Source organism: Pongo pygmaeus, chromosome 8 (genome assembly GCF_028885625.2).
Source record: "Pongo pygmaeus isolate AG05252 chromosome 8, NHGRI_mPonPyg2-v2.0_pri, whole genome shotgun sequence".
Lineage (NCBI taxonomy): Eukaryota > Metazoa > Chordata > Mammalia > Primates > Hominidae > Pongo > Pongo pygmaeus.
In genome coordinates, this window is record NC_072381.2 from 28910935 (window position 1) to 28927705 (window position 16771).

Consider the following 16771-nt stretch of genomic DNA (forward strand, 5'->3'; position numbering starts at 1 on the left):
ATAAATGCCAGTATATATGTGTGATATATATAAATGCCAGTATATATGTGTGATATATATATAAATGTCAGTATATATGTGTGAGATATATATAAATGTCAGTATACATGTGTGAGATATATATATACACATATGTATATGTATATCACAGGTACTGATTAAATTAATGTCCTATCAGTTGGATCTTCTCTTTCTCATAGAATACTGACTTCTTGAAAAAGAAAATGTCCTTGAGCCATCAGGATAACCTTAGAAACAACTTTTGGACTAAAGAAAGTCAAGTTGAGAAGGCAAGGGAAGCAGAACTGGCATGAGTACCTCTGATGCACACTCTTGCAATGTCCCCACCACTGGAATTAGCATGTTTTCATGAGAAGTCTTCAGCAGCCGGGCCAACAGAGGAATGCCCCCGGCTTTGCGGATGGCTTCTTTATTCGTATGACTCTTACTGCAGCTCCACAGGGCCAGTGCCCCACAGCGAGCCACTTCCACGTCTCTGGCCTCATACAGACTCGATTGGGCAGGTTTTGTGGAATCATGTGCACAGTCTAGTAGAGCAACCTACAATAATAGATAAATCCAATGTTCATGGAAATCTTAAAAAGAACATTTAAGGCATTCTTCAATAGCTACAGGGTTGATTACCAAGCTCACCTCCGTCAAAAACAAGAATGCTTTAAAAAATCACTTTTCATACTCCATAGTAGCCAGGGAAAGCAAAGAAACAAAACCCTACAAAAAACCTTCCTCCAGATTTGGGAGCTTATACATTTCCTTCCCACAAGAAATGTAAGCCCACCAAGATAGTATTTTCTTAACATGGTTCTAATATTTACATCAATCATGTTTGTAAACCACATCCTCAGCCCAAACATCTCAGAAAACTAGCTTCCCTAAAACCATTAGCACTTTCTAAGGAGAACTGAATGGACTATACACTCTTAAAGCCACAAAACCTGTCCAGGAACACTGGCTCATGCCTGTAATCCCAACACTTTAGGAGCTCGAGGTGGGAGGATCACTTGAGGCCAGGAATTAGAGACCAGCCTGAACAACATAGCAAGATCCTGTTTCCACCAAAAAAAAAAAAAAAAAAAAAAAAAAAGCTGGTTGTGGTGGTGCATGCCTGTAGTCCCAGCTACTCAGGAGGCTGAGGTGGGAGGATTGTTTGGGCCCAGGAGTTCAAGTCTGCAGTGAGTTATGACCGCACCACTGCACTCCAGCCTGGGCAACAAAGCAAGATCCTGCCCCCTCACCAAAAAAAAAAAAACATGAGATCTCTTTGGAGGACATAGCCTACCTCATGTGCTACCAAAACCAACCAAACCAAAGAGCACAACTGCCAGCATCCAGTTTTTTTCTTTGCAATAACTAAAGTCACTGAAGATCTTAAGGGAAAGGCAATTTACTACAAGGATTAAGCAGTATGTCAGGTTGCCCCATGGAGGAAGGGAAGCCAGACCTCCCTAGAGCTGTGATTGGCTGTCAGCCATCCTTGCAGGCTCACTGTCTCTATCTGGGGCTTGGGAGCCATCATCTATGCATGTCTACTCCATTCTTCTATCCCTGAAGGTCAACTTCCACAGATACTGCCCATAACCACCAATCTCAAATTTATAAGGGAATAATAGCCTAGGCTAGGTAGAGTCTTTCAATCCTGATTCCAAGTTCCTGGGAGAGAGATCCAGTGGGACTGGTTTGAGTCAGGTGGACACTCCTGGTCTAATTAGTTATGGCCCCAGGAAAGACGCGGATGGGGGTATGGAGGCTTCCAGGTACTGACTGCAGGTGGGATAGCAACATGGGAAAAATTCTAAGACCGTGGGATTGAACACAGATGCACAACAATAAATGATGCAGTACGGAAGTGCTCAGAAAGCCCATAGCATTTGTGACTGTTTTGGAACTGCATGGTGGTTAGGAGGTGCTCCTCACAATCTTTGCCTTGCAAAAATTTATTCCTTGATTCAATCCACTGCCACTATGACCAGCACTACTGGCTGATTCACCAAAAATTGGTTAAATAATTGTCTTACTTGTTTTGATGAATCTTTCTTAAATGTATGTATAGGTGACAGTCATTTCAACTTTTAATGTTGGAAGTGTTGGGGTCTTCATTTAGAAGTCTGGTGATATTTTTGTGACCAGAAAAATGCCGTAAGAACTTAATTCTTGTTTATATCAGTTAGTCTATAGGAAAACTGGTTTCGTTACATGCTGTTTTGCTTAAAGTCACAATTTTTGAGAACCTGTTGATGATATTGAATGAAGACTTACTGTACTAGGTTCCTGAATGTGATGCATAAAACATATTTTATGTTACATTATCCATTCTTGTAATTTAATGGGAGTAGTGTCAGCAGACAGTCACATCAACCTACCAAATTGTTTCATTATTTAAGCAGAATAATAATAATCATAGTAATAATTAAATTTTCTGTAACATTTTAATGAAAATTTTCAAACAGAAAAGCTTAAAGAATTGTACAATGATTGCACACAAACCTCCCTACATCCACCACCTGGAGTCTCTAATTAACATTCTGCCACATTCGTTTTATTACATATTTCACCATCTATTTATCCATCTATCCAGCCATAAGTCTATCTTATTTGTGAAACAAATACCTTTATAGTGCTTTACAGATGACAAGTGAAAACACTGAATGTCTTTTGGAAAATTTCTGAACACATTTTTCAGTGTATCTATTTACATTAAAATCCATATTTATCCAACAGGTATTTATAAACCCTTTATATGGGTAAGGTACTGGGCTAAGTGCTGTGAAAGACACTAGGATGAATAAGGCCTGTCACTTAAAGTGCAGAAGTGGAAACAATACAATAAGGTAAAAGCTCTGGGTGAGACACAAGATCTATTGATCCTTACTAAGAAGGTAAAAACATGTTCACTTTTTAAAGATCTTTCCTAATGATGGCAAAGGTGGTAAGCAGGATTCTGATATTTTTCTTTTGATGCCAGCTATTGAGAAAATTATTTTTTTGATTATAAAAGCAAGACTTCGACAAAGAAGACAAATTGGCAAATGTAGAAAAGCAGGCAGAAAAATCAGTCATCAATTCAGAGAAAACTCCTGAGAGCAATTTGTGTGTTTATTTCTAGCGGTTTTTTTTTAAAGATGGTAGATACATCTTCAAAAACTGGGATCATAGATAACAACAGTTTTTAATCCTGTCATGATTTTATACAATATTACATATTATACATTTTATTCCTTGCTATTAAATATAATTTTCAGGCTGGGTGTGGTGGCTCACACCTGTAATCCCAGCACTTTGGGAGGCCAAGGTGGGCGGATCGCCTGAGCTCAGGAGTTCAAGACCAGACTGACCAATATAGTGAAACTCCATCTCTACTAAAAACATAAAAATTGGCTGGGCTTGGTGGCAGGCACCTGTAGTCTCAGCTACTCGGGAGGCTGAGACAGGAAAATTGTTTGAGTGCTTGAACCCCATAGGCAGAGGTTGCAGTGAGCCAAGATCGCACCACTGCACTCCAGCCTGGGCAATAGAACAAGACTCCACCTCAAAATAATAATAAATAAATAAACTTTCAACACACAATGGTGATAGCTGTCTCTACAGACGTTTCTCGTGGATACACTGCAGACCATTTTACTGAGCTCATACTGCTAAACACCCGGGCTGTTTTCAGCTCTCAGTCTTCTAACAATGAGATGAACAAGAGCCTGAAGCTCCGACTGTCCCCTTGGAAGACAGTTGTCCCAGTAAGGTGATATCGGAGGTCATGGGCCACCAGTAAGACTTACATATAAAAGGCAGATTGGCAAATGCAGAAAAATAAGAAGAAAAATCAGTCATCACTTCTCCTGAGAGCAATTGTGTGTGTTTATTTCTCGTGGATTTGCTTTCTATACCGGTGGGTAGATCTTTAAGAAGTGGCATCGTAGGCCAGGCATGGTGGCCTGAGATGCCATGGTGGCCTGAGATGCCAGGCATGGTACCTTTGAGAAGCCAAGGCAGGTGGATCCCTTGAGGTGATCTATCTCTACTAAAAATACAAAAATTAGCCAGGCATGGTGGCAGGCAGCTGTAATACCAGCTACTTGGGAGGCTGAGGCAGAAGAATTGCTTGAACTCGGGAGGCTGAGGTTGCAGTGAGCCGAGATTGCGCCACTGCACTCCAGCCTGGGCCACAGAAGTGAGACTCTGTCTCAAAAAAAAAAAAAAAAAAAAAGCATCATAGATGTCAACAGCTTTTAATTTGTAAAGTGTTTGACGTTTTAAAGTTTTCGGCTTTCCACCGAGCAGCAGGTCTCACTATCTCTTATCTCCCCTGCATGTATACTTGGCTGCATTCCTACCAATGTACCATAGGTGGTGACAGTAACATCTGCTTTAAAACTGTCCTATTTCTTCGAAAAATGAGTTTGAAGATGTTTTTGTTTTGGACAGTCACTAATATAAGTATGCAAAAATAACTCTTAAGGACAAGCGATACAGACAGAAGGCTCCTGGAATACGCTCTCATGGCTATGGAATGTCCAGCGTGGCCAGAAAGGACAGCAAGGAGCTGTGTGTGGTGGCAGCTGGTACTCGATGACGATGATGACGTCAGGGCTACTCACCAGTTTGGTGATACCCCCGTGATGCCTCACCACCTGCCGTGCTCTTTTAAACTTGGCGACATTCGCGATCGTCTCAGCTGCCAAGCATTTCAGACTCTTGTGTGGAGAATCAAGTATATTCACCATAATTGGTAAGCCCCCAAGGTCAACAATATTACGTCTGATTTGAGGATTATGACTGATTTCCTTCAGTATTTTTAATGAACCAATCTGCATGAGAAAAAAAAAAAAGATGAGTGGCGAATATGTAACCCATGCTATGTTTTTAAAAATTCCGAGTCTACCTAAAATCCTTCCCCGGTTAAGTTTTTTAAGAAATCATTTCCATTCCCAGAGGTTACACACATCCGGCATATTCTCTTTCATTTAGGTAAACAATCCTCATTCAGGAAGCATGAGAGATGAATGGAGGAAAGCAAAAAAAGAAGAAAAGCAGAGAAAAGGGAAAGTTCAGTGAACAGAATTAGCAGGTCACCAGCAATAATAGCAGATAAAGACAAGAACCAGGCAACGAGGAATGGCAGAAACCTAAAGCTAAGAAGAGAGCCCAGGAAGGTGGGAACAAGACTCCGCATCCAAGGTGACAGAGCCACTCACCTTACATTTGACTTCATCAGTTTCAAGCAAATTTATCAGCACTTCCAGGCCTCCAACATCTCTGATGGCCAACTGGCAGGTTTCTTGAGCTAAGTTGAAATCCCTCATTGAACACAATGCAATCACTGTAGCTGTCTGATTTCCTCCCTACAAAGATGCAATGCCAGAGAAAGGTTAAGTAACACCGCGTTCCCATAGAAATGCACTAAGTAGTTATGAATCCATGAACTGGAAAACATGTCTCTGAGTGTGCTAGAATTTGTTAAATGAATCGGGTAGAGCCGAAGCATGGAAAAGCTGTACAGAGCATCATAAAACATTGTTCCAATTAAGAGTGAACATTTAAAGGCGGGCTGTCTCCTATAAACAGCTGTAACATCAGGCGGTATTCATCTATTAAAGAGAGTCATGGGGCCAGCCTTGGGAGGCTAACTGAGGAATGGAAGATGTACACGGAGGTAAGAGATGGTCCCCCCAGGTCTTGAACAGGGTATTGCATGATGCAAAGCACGTCTGAAAATTATTCCTACAGATATGCATAGAACAGTCCAGAATAGGGAGAACCCAGAGAAAAGGAAAACACGCAGGAAGCAGCACCGCAATCCATACTGGAACCTAGAGTAGGTGGTTTGAGGGCCGTGGGATTGGGAAAAGAGAGGCAATTCCAACAGGACCCGCAAATGAATGGGATGGGCAGGACGAAGAAAGAAAGCTTCACTGTGGTGAGCAAAATCTTGGCTGAACGCAGAGTCTTGCAAACCAGTGTCTTCTTAGTCAATCACTACATGTAAAGAGCAGTAGTGAGATGCTCCTTCAGGATTAAAAAACAAAACCCAAAAGATTAAAAATAAAACAGAATGACTGATCAGTAAACCAGACCTGCCAGGAGATTAAAATCAGAATTCACTGCAGGAACTCTTAGACAATGTCCACTGGTCATTTCTGCTTTGAAAATCTTCTAAGGAGTAGTGCATATTACCACTACTGCTATTCAGCTGGCTGATAAGAGTTCTGGCATCAGCACTGAAGTAGCGCATCACACACAAAAGCAAGAAGGCTGTTCATTTTTGTAAAAGGTGCTGGTAATAGACAAGCCTTTGATCCCTGCTTCAAACATAGTACCAACATTTCAAGGGAAGACATCTTAAATTATGTTTATTTCCATTTATTAAGCATTATATTTCCATTATCTATTGTATATATATAATTATGTACACAAATAGATTATATATATATAATAGATAAGGTAAACATTATCTATTTTATAAATTTATTCATTATCTACTACCCATTATCTATTGTATAATTTTAAAATATATTTTTAAATATATAAAATATTCTACATTATGTTTATATATAAATTTAAAATTTAAAATATATTACACATAATATATAAATATAAAAATATAAATATAAAAATGTATATTTCTATATATAAATAGATAATATATAATAGGCTTAGCACAGATCATGGAAATTCCATACCAGCTGCCAAACTCCCTCCTCCATAGCACGAGCTTGTGCGTGCGCAAATCTTCTTGTGAATTCAACACAATAGGTCAAGTTTTTAATTTTTTTAAATTTATATATAATAGTTGTACATATTTTGGGGGTACATGTGATATTCTGATGCATGTATAAAATGTGTAGTGATCAAATCAGGATAATTGAGATAGTTATCACCTTAAATACATCTTTTTTTTGTGGTGGGGACTTTACAATTCCTCCCTTCTAGCTGTTTTGAAATACACAATAAATTTTTCTTAACTATAATTTCTTGACTGTACTACAATAGGGAACTTGAACTTAGTTGTACTATCTCACTGTATTTTGTACCTCTTAACCAATTTATCTTTATCTCTTCATACCATGTCTTATATATAATAGGGTTAGCACATAAAATGGAAATTACATACAAGCTTCCCACACGCCTCCTCCTTCTTATCACACATGTACACATATGCAAACCCTCTTGTGAATTCAACACAAGGCTTTTAAAATAAGAAACTGAAATGGGATTACTAGACGATCCCAAGTGAAGACAGAAAAGATTTAGATGTCAGCCTTTCTTCTTACTCCATTTCAGAAAATTTCTTCCATGCCTCTAGAAATGTCCTCAACAACTGTCCCATGAAGATATCACTGACAATTTCCATTTCCCACATGAATGCTCCCAATGGATGTACCAGGCTGTCCTCTACATTCACGATGAAGTTCAGAATGACAATTTTGAGCCTTAATTTTACTATTTACTAATAAGTCATGTTCTTACAGCTTTTAGTGTCTTTTCTGCTTCCTATCAAGGAGAAAAGTTACCACCACCAATACCACCAATTTTCGTACAGTTGGTTTTAAAATATGAAATTTAAAAATCCTCTCTTTATAACTGTCAGTTTCATAAATTCCCATATTTGGGTGCAGGAGGCTCCCATAAGCCAGTACTTCCATTTCCTCTTTTAAAAAAACAAAAGGCAGATATTTTATGAGCCATAAAGAAGAATCTAGTCTGAGAGTGGAGGCATGCACCTGTAATCTCAGCTACTCAGAAGGCTGAGGTAGAAGGATCTCTTGAGCCTGGGAGTTGGAGGCTGCAGTGAGCTATGATCACACCACCACTCTCCAGCCTGGGCAACAGAGTGAGACCCTGTCTCTAAAAATAAATTTTTAAAAATAATAATAATAAAGGAGAATCTACATGCTAACCATAATTAATTAAAGGAAATTAAATCATGCACAAAAAGAAAGAACAAAGAAAATAAGAAAAACAATTCATTTGAATAAAGCTCTTTTTTTCTCTGAATTTAAATGGTTAAAAGGAGCCAGAAACCTCCCCAGGAGTGTCTGAAGTAGCAGAGCAGGGTTCCTATATTAAGGGTTTGGAAATCCAAACCAAGTACTTCAGCAAGAGAGAGTTATTTAGGCGGAGGCTTCAGACTTAAGTATGACTAGAAAGTGCAAGAAGACATGGAACAGTGTGTCATGCCTTGTTTAAGCCAAGAGCCTCCTCCCGCCCCAGGTCTACTCAGTGAAGAAGACTGTCCCGTCCTGACATTCTTAATCGCACGTGCTGAGGACTTGCTTGACTGCTATTCTTGCATTATAATGTTTTCTTTGGTAGCAATTTTCGAGCTTATACACTCAGCACAATCTTTGTTTCCTATTTCAAGTTGTCTTAATTTTTCTCTTCTAGACAACTTCCACATCTTTTGAGCTTTATTTCATTATTTTTACTATAACCAATGACATAAATTCGTAAAGGCCATTTAATTGCAGCAGATGTCCCAAAGGTAAGAGTTTATAGCTTTTTGAATTATCTCTAGGCTAATTTGGAATGCAAAAGACTGACAATTTACAGTTATCATCAAGAAGTTAGATCTTTATAGAAAAAAAATTCTGTGAATCATCAGCTTTTTTTCTGAAAATCTGGAAACATATTCATAGGCTTGAGGGATTTTTTTTAGAACAGTTTTATATTAGGGAAAGTTAGTTTTTCCACATTTCAGGATTTAGTTCTACTCTTGTCACTGACCACACTCCCAAAAGGATTATAAATCTTTCAGAATGAATACCAGAGGACAGGAGCCAAAATATTCAACATACAGAGCCACAAATGTTAGCCAATTGCTATTCTTTAAATACCAGCTATGTCAAAGGATTTTTGAATGTTTGTTCCACTTTGTCCAGATGCCATAAATATCGAACTGAGAAGAAACCATGCAAATACACTCCTTTTTCAATTAAATCTCCCCTAAGAACATAATTATTTACCAATACTTATTTTCACATTTTATCACGTATTCACACTTCTGAAGTTTTAAGAGCTGGAGAAAATAGAGTAAAATATGATTTTACTAGCTTCTGAAGGGCTTTGAAAAATGCTTCCAATAAGTGTTTCCACTTCTAAAATTAATGCAATTCTTTTGCTAGTTGTCTCCCTGCCCCTTTTCTTTTCAAACATCTCCAGGCTCTGTTGGCCTTTGGATTTTTTTTTTTTTTTTGCGATTGACATTTGGCCATTGGATTTTTTTTTTTCAATTGACATTCCTTCTGATGACCAGGAGGCATTTCTTCATTGTCACCATTAGGTTTTAAATGTGCAGAGACTGAATGAAAGTCGCTGTCTTTCACTTTTCTTAAAATTTCTTTTTGAAAGACAAGACGAATTAAAGATAATTTCCTCAACTATGTTTTTTTTTATTACTTCAAATAAAATATTTGAAATAAGCAAGTATTACCCTGTTTGGTATATACAGCAATGCCCCTCCCTTACCGTTGATAAGGAAGAAATAAACATTTGCTAAGTTGAAATGAGCAATGTATTCAAGAGTAAAACAGGAAGTGAGCTGCCTCAAATCACTTTTGTGTTATTTCATTCAACAAATGTGTTGCATGCTTCCTATTTGCCATGCTGGATGGTTAGCACTAGAGACACATTGGTTTACAAAAACAGACACTGCCCTTGCCTTCATGAAGCTTATAATGTAGTGGAGGAAAAAGGTTTTTAACTTTTTTAAGCTCACCCAAATAAACAGAAACTATAAATCTGAGAAGTGCTACATGGGACAGGGGCATGGAGCTGTGGAAGCACATCATAGGGAACTTTGACCTAACTTGGAGCATCACTCACAGGGAAAGAACATCTGAGCTGAGATCTGGACAGAAAATAGGCAATTTCCCAGGCAGAGAAGGAGGGGATGTGATGAAATGTCCACCAGTCAGAGCAAACAGTATATGCAAAAACCCAGGGGAGTAGAGCATGGCATGCTTAGCACCTAAAGAAGGCCAGAGCCCAGGGTGGGAGCGTGGTGCAAGATGAGCTGAAAACCAACTGGGCTGCTGGGCCCAGAGTCTGGGCTGAGAATTTTCATCTTTATTTCAAGATTGGCCAATGTAATTTACAATGATGCCATTTATAAAAGATCACTCTGGCTGCAGAGGCCACTGGCTGGAGGGGGCAAGCGTGGATGGATGCAGTCAGGTTACTGCAGGGATCCAGAGAATAGAAGTAACTTGGAGTAGGAGGGGAGGGTGACTCATCACGAACCATAAAGAAACTTCTGAAAGGTTTTTATCAACTTGGTTCAGGAAAGGATGCTACAAGCATAGATGAAACTCCAACTGTGTTGGGCAACACGCTTGCAGGGTCATCATTTGAAGTTATCAGAGCCCCACATGACCACAGTGAGACAGGAAGGAAGGCAGAGAATGATCAGGACCAGAGGCCTCTTGTTCTGTCCCTACCCCACACAGCTTCTCCATCTGCAATCAAGAAGCAGCCGGTGAGACTTGGAGGATCGGCACAACTATCACATGGCCATCCAGCTGGCTTTGAACATTCTCAGCATTTTTTCCTTCAAACATGCCACTCAGAGAGCAAGAAAAGCAAACCCCTGCCAGTAACTATCCATTAATGATCACAGAGGACCTGGTGTCCAGCATAAAGATTGGCTTAGAGATACTCTTCTTCTCCCAGGATCAGAAATGGTACAAGGTGGGTGCTCACAGTGAGTGGTATATAACCACGTGAGTCAAAGCAGAAAAATACATTGCTTTCCTTCTGTTTATTTGCAAATCTATTTTATACTGATGACTTAGCACTCAAAAACCTAAGACTCAACAGAACCCTGAGGAGAAAGAGAAAATACTGTTTCCAGAAGAAAAAATATACATATATCCTTAAATAAATTAGACTTAGGTTGTTGTATTACAAGCTGCTAAGATTGTTTTATCAGGAATGGGTAAGGACAATACAAGGATGCTACATACATTCTTTTAATTGTATTTATTTATTTATTTTGAGACAGAGTCTTGCTCTGTCGTGTGGGCTGGAGTGCAATGGTGTGATCTCGGCTCACTGCAACCTCCATCTCCCAGGCTCAAGAGGTCCTCCTGCCTCAGCCTCCCAAGTAGCTAGTACTACAGGCATGCACCACCATGCCTGACCCATGTGCATTCTTTTTAATTTGCCTTGGAACATTTACAGGAATTGACAGTTATTGGAATGTTCTAGTCATTGCAATGCAGAAAAGCTTATAGCAAATATAATTATCTTACTAAAAAATTCAGAAGAATGAGCTGAATAATTATGATAATTAATAAAAAAAGTTCAATAAAGTGGATACAAGAGCAGCATTTTAAAGTGAGTATTTATACACTAACAATAACAAATCAAAATGTTTAACTTGAAAAAAGTTCCCATGTCGGGATTAGCAAAATAATAATAAAAATATTTATGACTAAACCTCATAGGAAATGTTTTAGATACACATGGAAAAAAGCTATTAAGTATTACTAAATTATGTAAAAGATTAAATGGATGAATGGTCATACCATGTGCCTGACCTATCGGAATTCAATATTATTAAAATTGCAGTTTATCCAAAAATAATTTATAGATTCATATAAACCAACCAAAATGCCCACATAATTTTGGGGTTTTGTTAACATGATTTTCAACTCATTCTAAAGATGATCTAGAATGAAAAATCCAAAAAATAAGTTTTAAAAATGTTAAGGTACCTATCTGGTCTACCAAATATCAAAATATACCAATGCTGTAGTGATTAAAACAGCATGTAACTAGCATGGGAACATCCAAATAAGTTAATGCAAAGAGAAAGATCCAGAAACAAACTCTCACGTGTGAGATTGCAGAATTTGATGAAAGTGGTATCCCAGATTATTGGAGGGAAGAGCAGATAGGCCAATAATCTGTGTTGATACAATTGACTGTCCCTCTAGAGAAAAAGAAGTGAAGTTAGATGCATGCCTTCTATTATACATAAAGTGAATTCCAGAAGGATTAAGAATTTGAACTTAAAAAAAAAAAAAGCTATAAAACTAACAGAGGGAACTAGAAAGTATTTTTTTCCTTTTGGAATGGCTTCAGAAAAAACCTTCCTAGTTCCTAAGAAACAAAATCTGTAAGCCATGAAGAAATAGAAGATATTTATTAATGTACAAAAGAGTAGACAAAAAGACATCCAGCTGGGCGCAGTGGCTCACATCTGTAATTCCAGCACTTTGGGAGGCCAAGGCAGGTGTGTCATCTGAGGTCAAGAGTTCGAGACCAGCCTGACCAATATGGTAAAACCCCATCTCTACTAAAAATACAAAAATTAGCCAGGTGTAGTGGCACACTCCTGTAGTCCCAGCTGCTTGGGAGGCTGAGACAGGAGAATTGCTTGAACTGGGGAGGCAGAGGGTGCAGTGAGCCAAGATCGTGACACTATACTCCAGCCTGGGCAACAGAGTGAGATTCCAACTCAAAAAAAAAAAAAAAAGACACACTAACAGAAAATAAATATCTGCAATTAGTATAACAGCCAAAGGATTAATTTGCATCATCAAGAATTAAAAGGACAACCACACAGAAAAATAGGCAAAGGACATAATACAATGGCTATTTGACATATAAAAAAATTGTCAACCTCACTAGTAACTAAAAATATGAAAATTCAAACAAGGTACATTTTGCCCCTATGAGAACTGGCCAAAATAAAAAATAACAAAAAGACTACACATCGATGAGAATTTACAACAATGGATTCCAATCCTATATTAACAACTTTTTTTAATTTTTTTTTTTTTTTTTTTTTTTTTTACTTTAAGTTCCAGGATACATGCGCAGAACGTGCAGGTTTGTTACATAGGTAAACGTGTGCCATGTGGTTTGCTGCACCTATCAACCCATCATCTAGATTTTCAGCCCCACATGCATTAGCTATTTGTCCTAATGCTTGCCTGTCCCCTTGGCCACCTCCCCTGACAGACCCCGGTGTGTGTTGTTCCCCTCCCTGTGTCCATGTGTTCTCATTGTAGATGAACAGTTTTATTACCACGGGGAGATTTAAAAGTCTATCAATGCCTAGACTCTGGCCTGAACCAATTCAATCAAAACTTCCAAAAATGGTACCTGGGCATCAGGGTCTTTTGTTTATTTGCTCCATCGTTTAACAGCCCTGGCTAATTTCACTCTGAGGTTGAAGGTCCAAGGTTAAAAACTATTGGTATGTTCCTGGTAGAGTGTAAATTGATATTTGCTTTCTGTAAGGAGCTATGAAACTTTTTTTTACATAAACCAAGTTTGTTTTATTACTGTTCATTATTTCTCTTTAAATTGAAAAATTTTTAATGCAAGTCTTCTCAAATTGTAGTGTGCATATATTATTTTTCTCTTTGTTTTAAACAGCTTTATTGACATATAATTGATATAAAAACTGCACATCTTTAATATATACGATTTGATGAGTTTGGGTATATGCATATATATCCAACACCTGTGAAATCATTACTACAATGAAAGTAATAAATATATCCATCACCTGAAAACATGTCCTTTGTCTCTGCCTTTCTTGTGGTAAGAACACTTAATTTGAGATTTACTTCTTAAATGTTTTAAGTGCACAATATATATTGTTAACTATAGGTATTATGTTGTACAGCAGATATCTAGAACTTATTCATCTTTCATAAATAAAATTTTATACCCATTGAACAATTACATAAAACTGCCTTAGCTATCACAGTTCATTCCAATCAAAAACCTTACAAATATCTTGGCATGTGTACAGAACTCCCTATTAGTGCTAACAAAAATGTAAATGTGCATTCTCTTTAGCTCAAGCAATTCCATTTCAAAGAATCCATCCTATAGAAATAATGTATATATTCAAACAATGTGTAAAAATATTAGCTGCAGTATTGTTTGCAGTAACAAAAACTGATTTGAGGGACAACTTAAATGTTATCAATAAGGCAATTGTTCAATAACTTAATGATATATACCTTTAATGAAATACTATGTAGTAATTAAAAGGAGTGAGGCAGATATGAAAGATCACCAAGACAGAATATTAAATATAAAAAGCAAAATGTAGAATAAGAAATAGTAGGATTTCATTTATGTATATGAATTATATATGTATATAAACAGAGAAACATCTGGAAAGGGCTTTCACTTTGCATGGCTTGAAGTTTCACATTGAGCATATGTGAGTGTGCTATTTGTATAATATTTAAAGATTTTAAACACAGAAGGGAGTAAGGGAAACAGGGGAAGAATACCACGTGCTTCTGCTATGTCCTGTGTCACAGAAACATCAGCAGCCAACAACCAGACAGCCACACCTACTCCAGGAGCAAGAGCTGAGAAGAACCACAGCCCTCCGACAGAAATCTCAAAGGCCAATGGACCAAAAAGGGACATGGAGTTTAATATTTTTCCTGCAAATATGCAATTTTAAATAATGATGACAATAGATCCATATAAAGATGTAAAGTGAAAAATCATTTATACCAAATCTGATGCATCTTATTCACTCCTTAACTCATATATTTAAAAATTCTTCAGCATGCAACCTCTGTAACAGGCCATGAGTGTGTGTTTTTAAAACAGAAAGCAAAGCAGCCCAGCACATTATAGAAACTGGGAACCAGCCAGTACCACTACTCTTCTCCAATCTACTTAGCTTTCTTAAATGAATTTTAGGGGAAAAGCATATTTTAAGGAACAAAAATAAGTGTTGTTGCAAATACATGGGGCAAGAAATTCCCCAAAAAGATCTACTACATAAAGCTGCCTTAGATATCACAGTTCATTCCAATCAAAAATCTTATAAATAACTACATGAGTATGTGTATCATATCATGCTCTAGCTGTGCTGGCTCATAGCACACGTTCATGAATAAACACATGAGTGAATGAATGAATGAATGAATGAGTTAAAGCTTAAGGGAACTCCCCTGAGATTTTTAATATTGTCATGTTTCAGTTGTTAAGTTGATGTAGTAGCATAGTGCTAGCTATTGGTCGTATAAACTGTTATGAGTCAGTAGCACTGTATTATCATACTGATCTAATTGTCTTTACTCTGCTTTTTCCCGACACATATTTATTTTTGACTGCCAAGAGGCAAGGAAAGTTTAAAGTTCAAAAATTTAAATACAGATTCCTCTTTGGGAAAGATGGAGAGGAGCCTCTCCATTTGTTCCACAATCTCCTTTATAACAAAAATAAAAGACGACAAATTCTTTTGTGGGCAATATAAGCATACAAGTAACACACATTACCAGTAATCCAAACACTTAAAATGGATTCACTTCTTACACTACAATATTTATGAAAGCATAAGTGCAGATTCTGAGTAGACTTTTTTTAGCTGATGTAATTTAAATATGTTATGATTTCAAACAAGCAATTAAAAAAAATAGTCACAAAAGTTGTCTTATTCGTTTTTCACTGACTTTTTAAAGAAAGTCAACCCACATCAATGTAGCAACACATGTACTAACTTAAAGAATGTCTCTCAGGAACATGGTACTCATTTGCCTTTCTAACTACTGGAGTTGATTTGAGTGGATGAACAGTGACCATCGTTTTTCATTTCTGAAATACTCTTTTTAACAAGAATAACTCTGTGCCATCACATTCTTTTCCATTTTTTTAAGTAAAAACTTAGCAAAAGAGCACAGTCTAATATGGCCTTCCAAACATGAATACTGAGTTCTTTTATAGGAAGGGCTCCTTGTTGACTCTCACTCGAATGAAGAAATCCAAACAAGAGAAAGACAGGAAGATACAACAGCAAGTTCTGCAGGCCTCCTGGGTCCTGAATTTCTTGACAGTGGAACCGAACAACCAGGCAATGGGCAATAAAGATAGAAGCCTGGACGCAGTCCCAGCTCGCAGCTGCCTTCTGTGTGGCCTGGAGCAAAGAATTTCTCAGCTTTTCCACCAATGAAACAAGGATCAAACTACCTGCCACTCCATACCCAAAGCTCAAGTAATGGGAAAGGAATTTAATTAACTGTAATTGATTGCAAAGTACATCAAATTCCTACAACAAAAACTCATACAACTTCCAATTACCACTCGAAACAACTCTTTAACCAATTAAAGGGTGTGTGTGTGCGTGTGTGTGTGTGTGTTTAATCAGTTTATGTAAGATCATTAAGGAACTGAGCCCCACAAACGCAGTCTTTAACAAAGGTTTTCAAGTCTGAAAAATGTCCTTGCCAAGAATCCACCTCCAGAGAAGAAACCCAAAACCTGCCAGGGAGAGAGCTCTGGGAGTCCCCTCTGAAGCTGGCAGCCAGGTGGCATTTCTGATGTGAATGTCTTTTAGGTGTCATTCTGGATTAGAGTATTGACGACTGCTAAGCTGGGATCTACCAGGCATCTGGTGACTTGAAAATTCTCAATTTGTGGTTACAGAGCAGAAGCATGGCAAGCAATCTGGCTCATGTGAAAGATGAAATCAACACCAGTGTTTGATGAATTTGATGATACAGGACAAACAAATTAGGCTACCCCTCACCAACCCATTGTGGGTCAGGGGCGAGGATGAATGTGTGGTAATGGCCATCCTTTCTACCAGTGTAACCCCATTGTCACTGTATTCTCATCCCTTCCCATTAGATTCACTTGGCACACTACCTGCTGCTGGATTCATCTTTCCAAATCAAGGCTTTCATCATCCCTTTCCCCACTCTCCCACCTGGACTCTGATCAAAATCCCAGGTGCAGAAGCTGGCATCCCACAGCTAGGAGGTACACGTGGAGA

The 16771-nt window shown here is 38.0% G+C and overlaps 1 protein-coding gene across 2 annotated transcripts in view; it reads right to left on the reverse strand.

Annotated features, from left to right (window-relative positions):
• Positions 1-16771, reverse strand: part of LOC129006237 (outer dynein arm-docking complex subunit 2) — a 196046-nt gene that overhangs the window by 129997 nt on the left and 49278 nt on the right. For both annotated transcript variants that reach the window (XM_054435728.2, XM_063669699.1), the window contains 3 exons: positions 5208-5354; positions 4611-4820; positions 319-561 (listed from right to left, as the gene is read on the reverse strand). In XM_054435728.2, coding sequence (XP_054291703.1) covers positions 319-561; positions 4611-4820; positions 5208-5354 — 600 coding nt within the window. The remainder of the gene's footprint in view (positions 1-318; positions 562-4610; positions 4821-5207; positions 5355-16771) is intronic.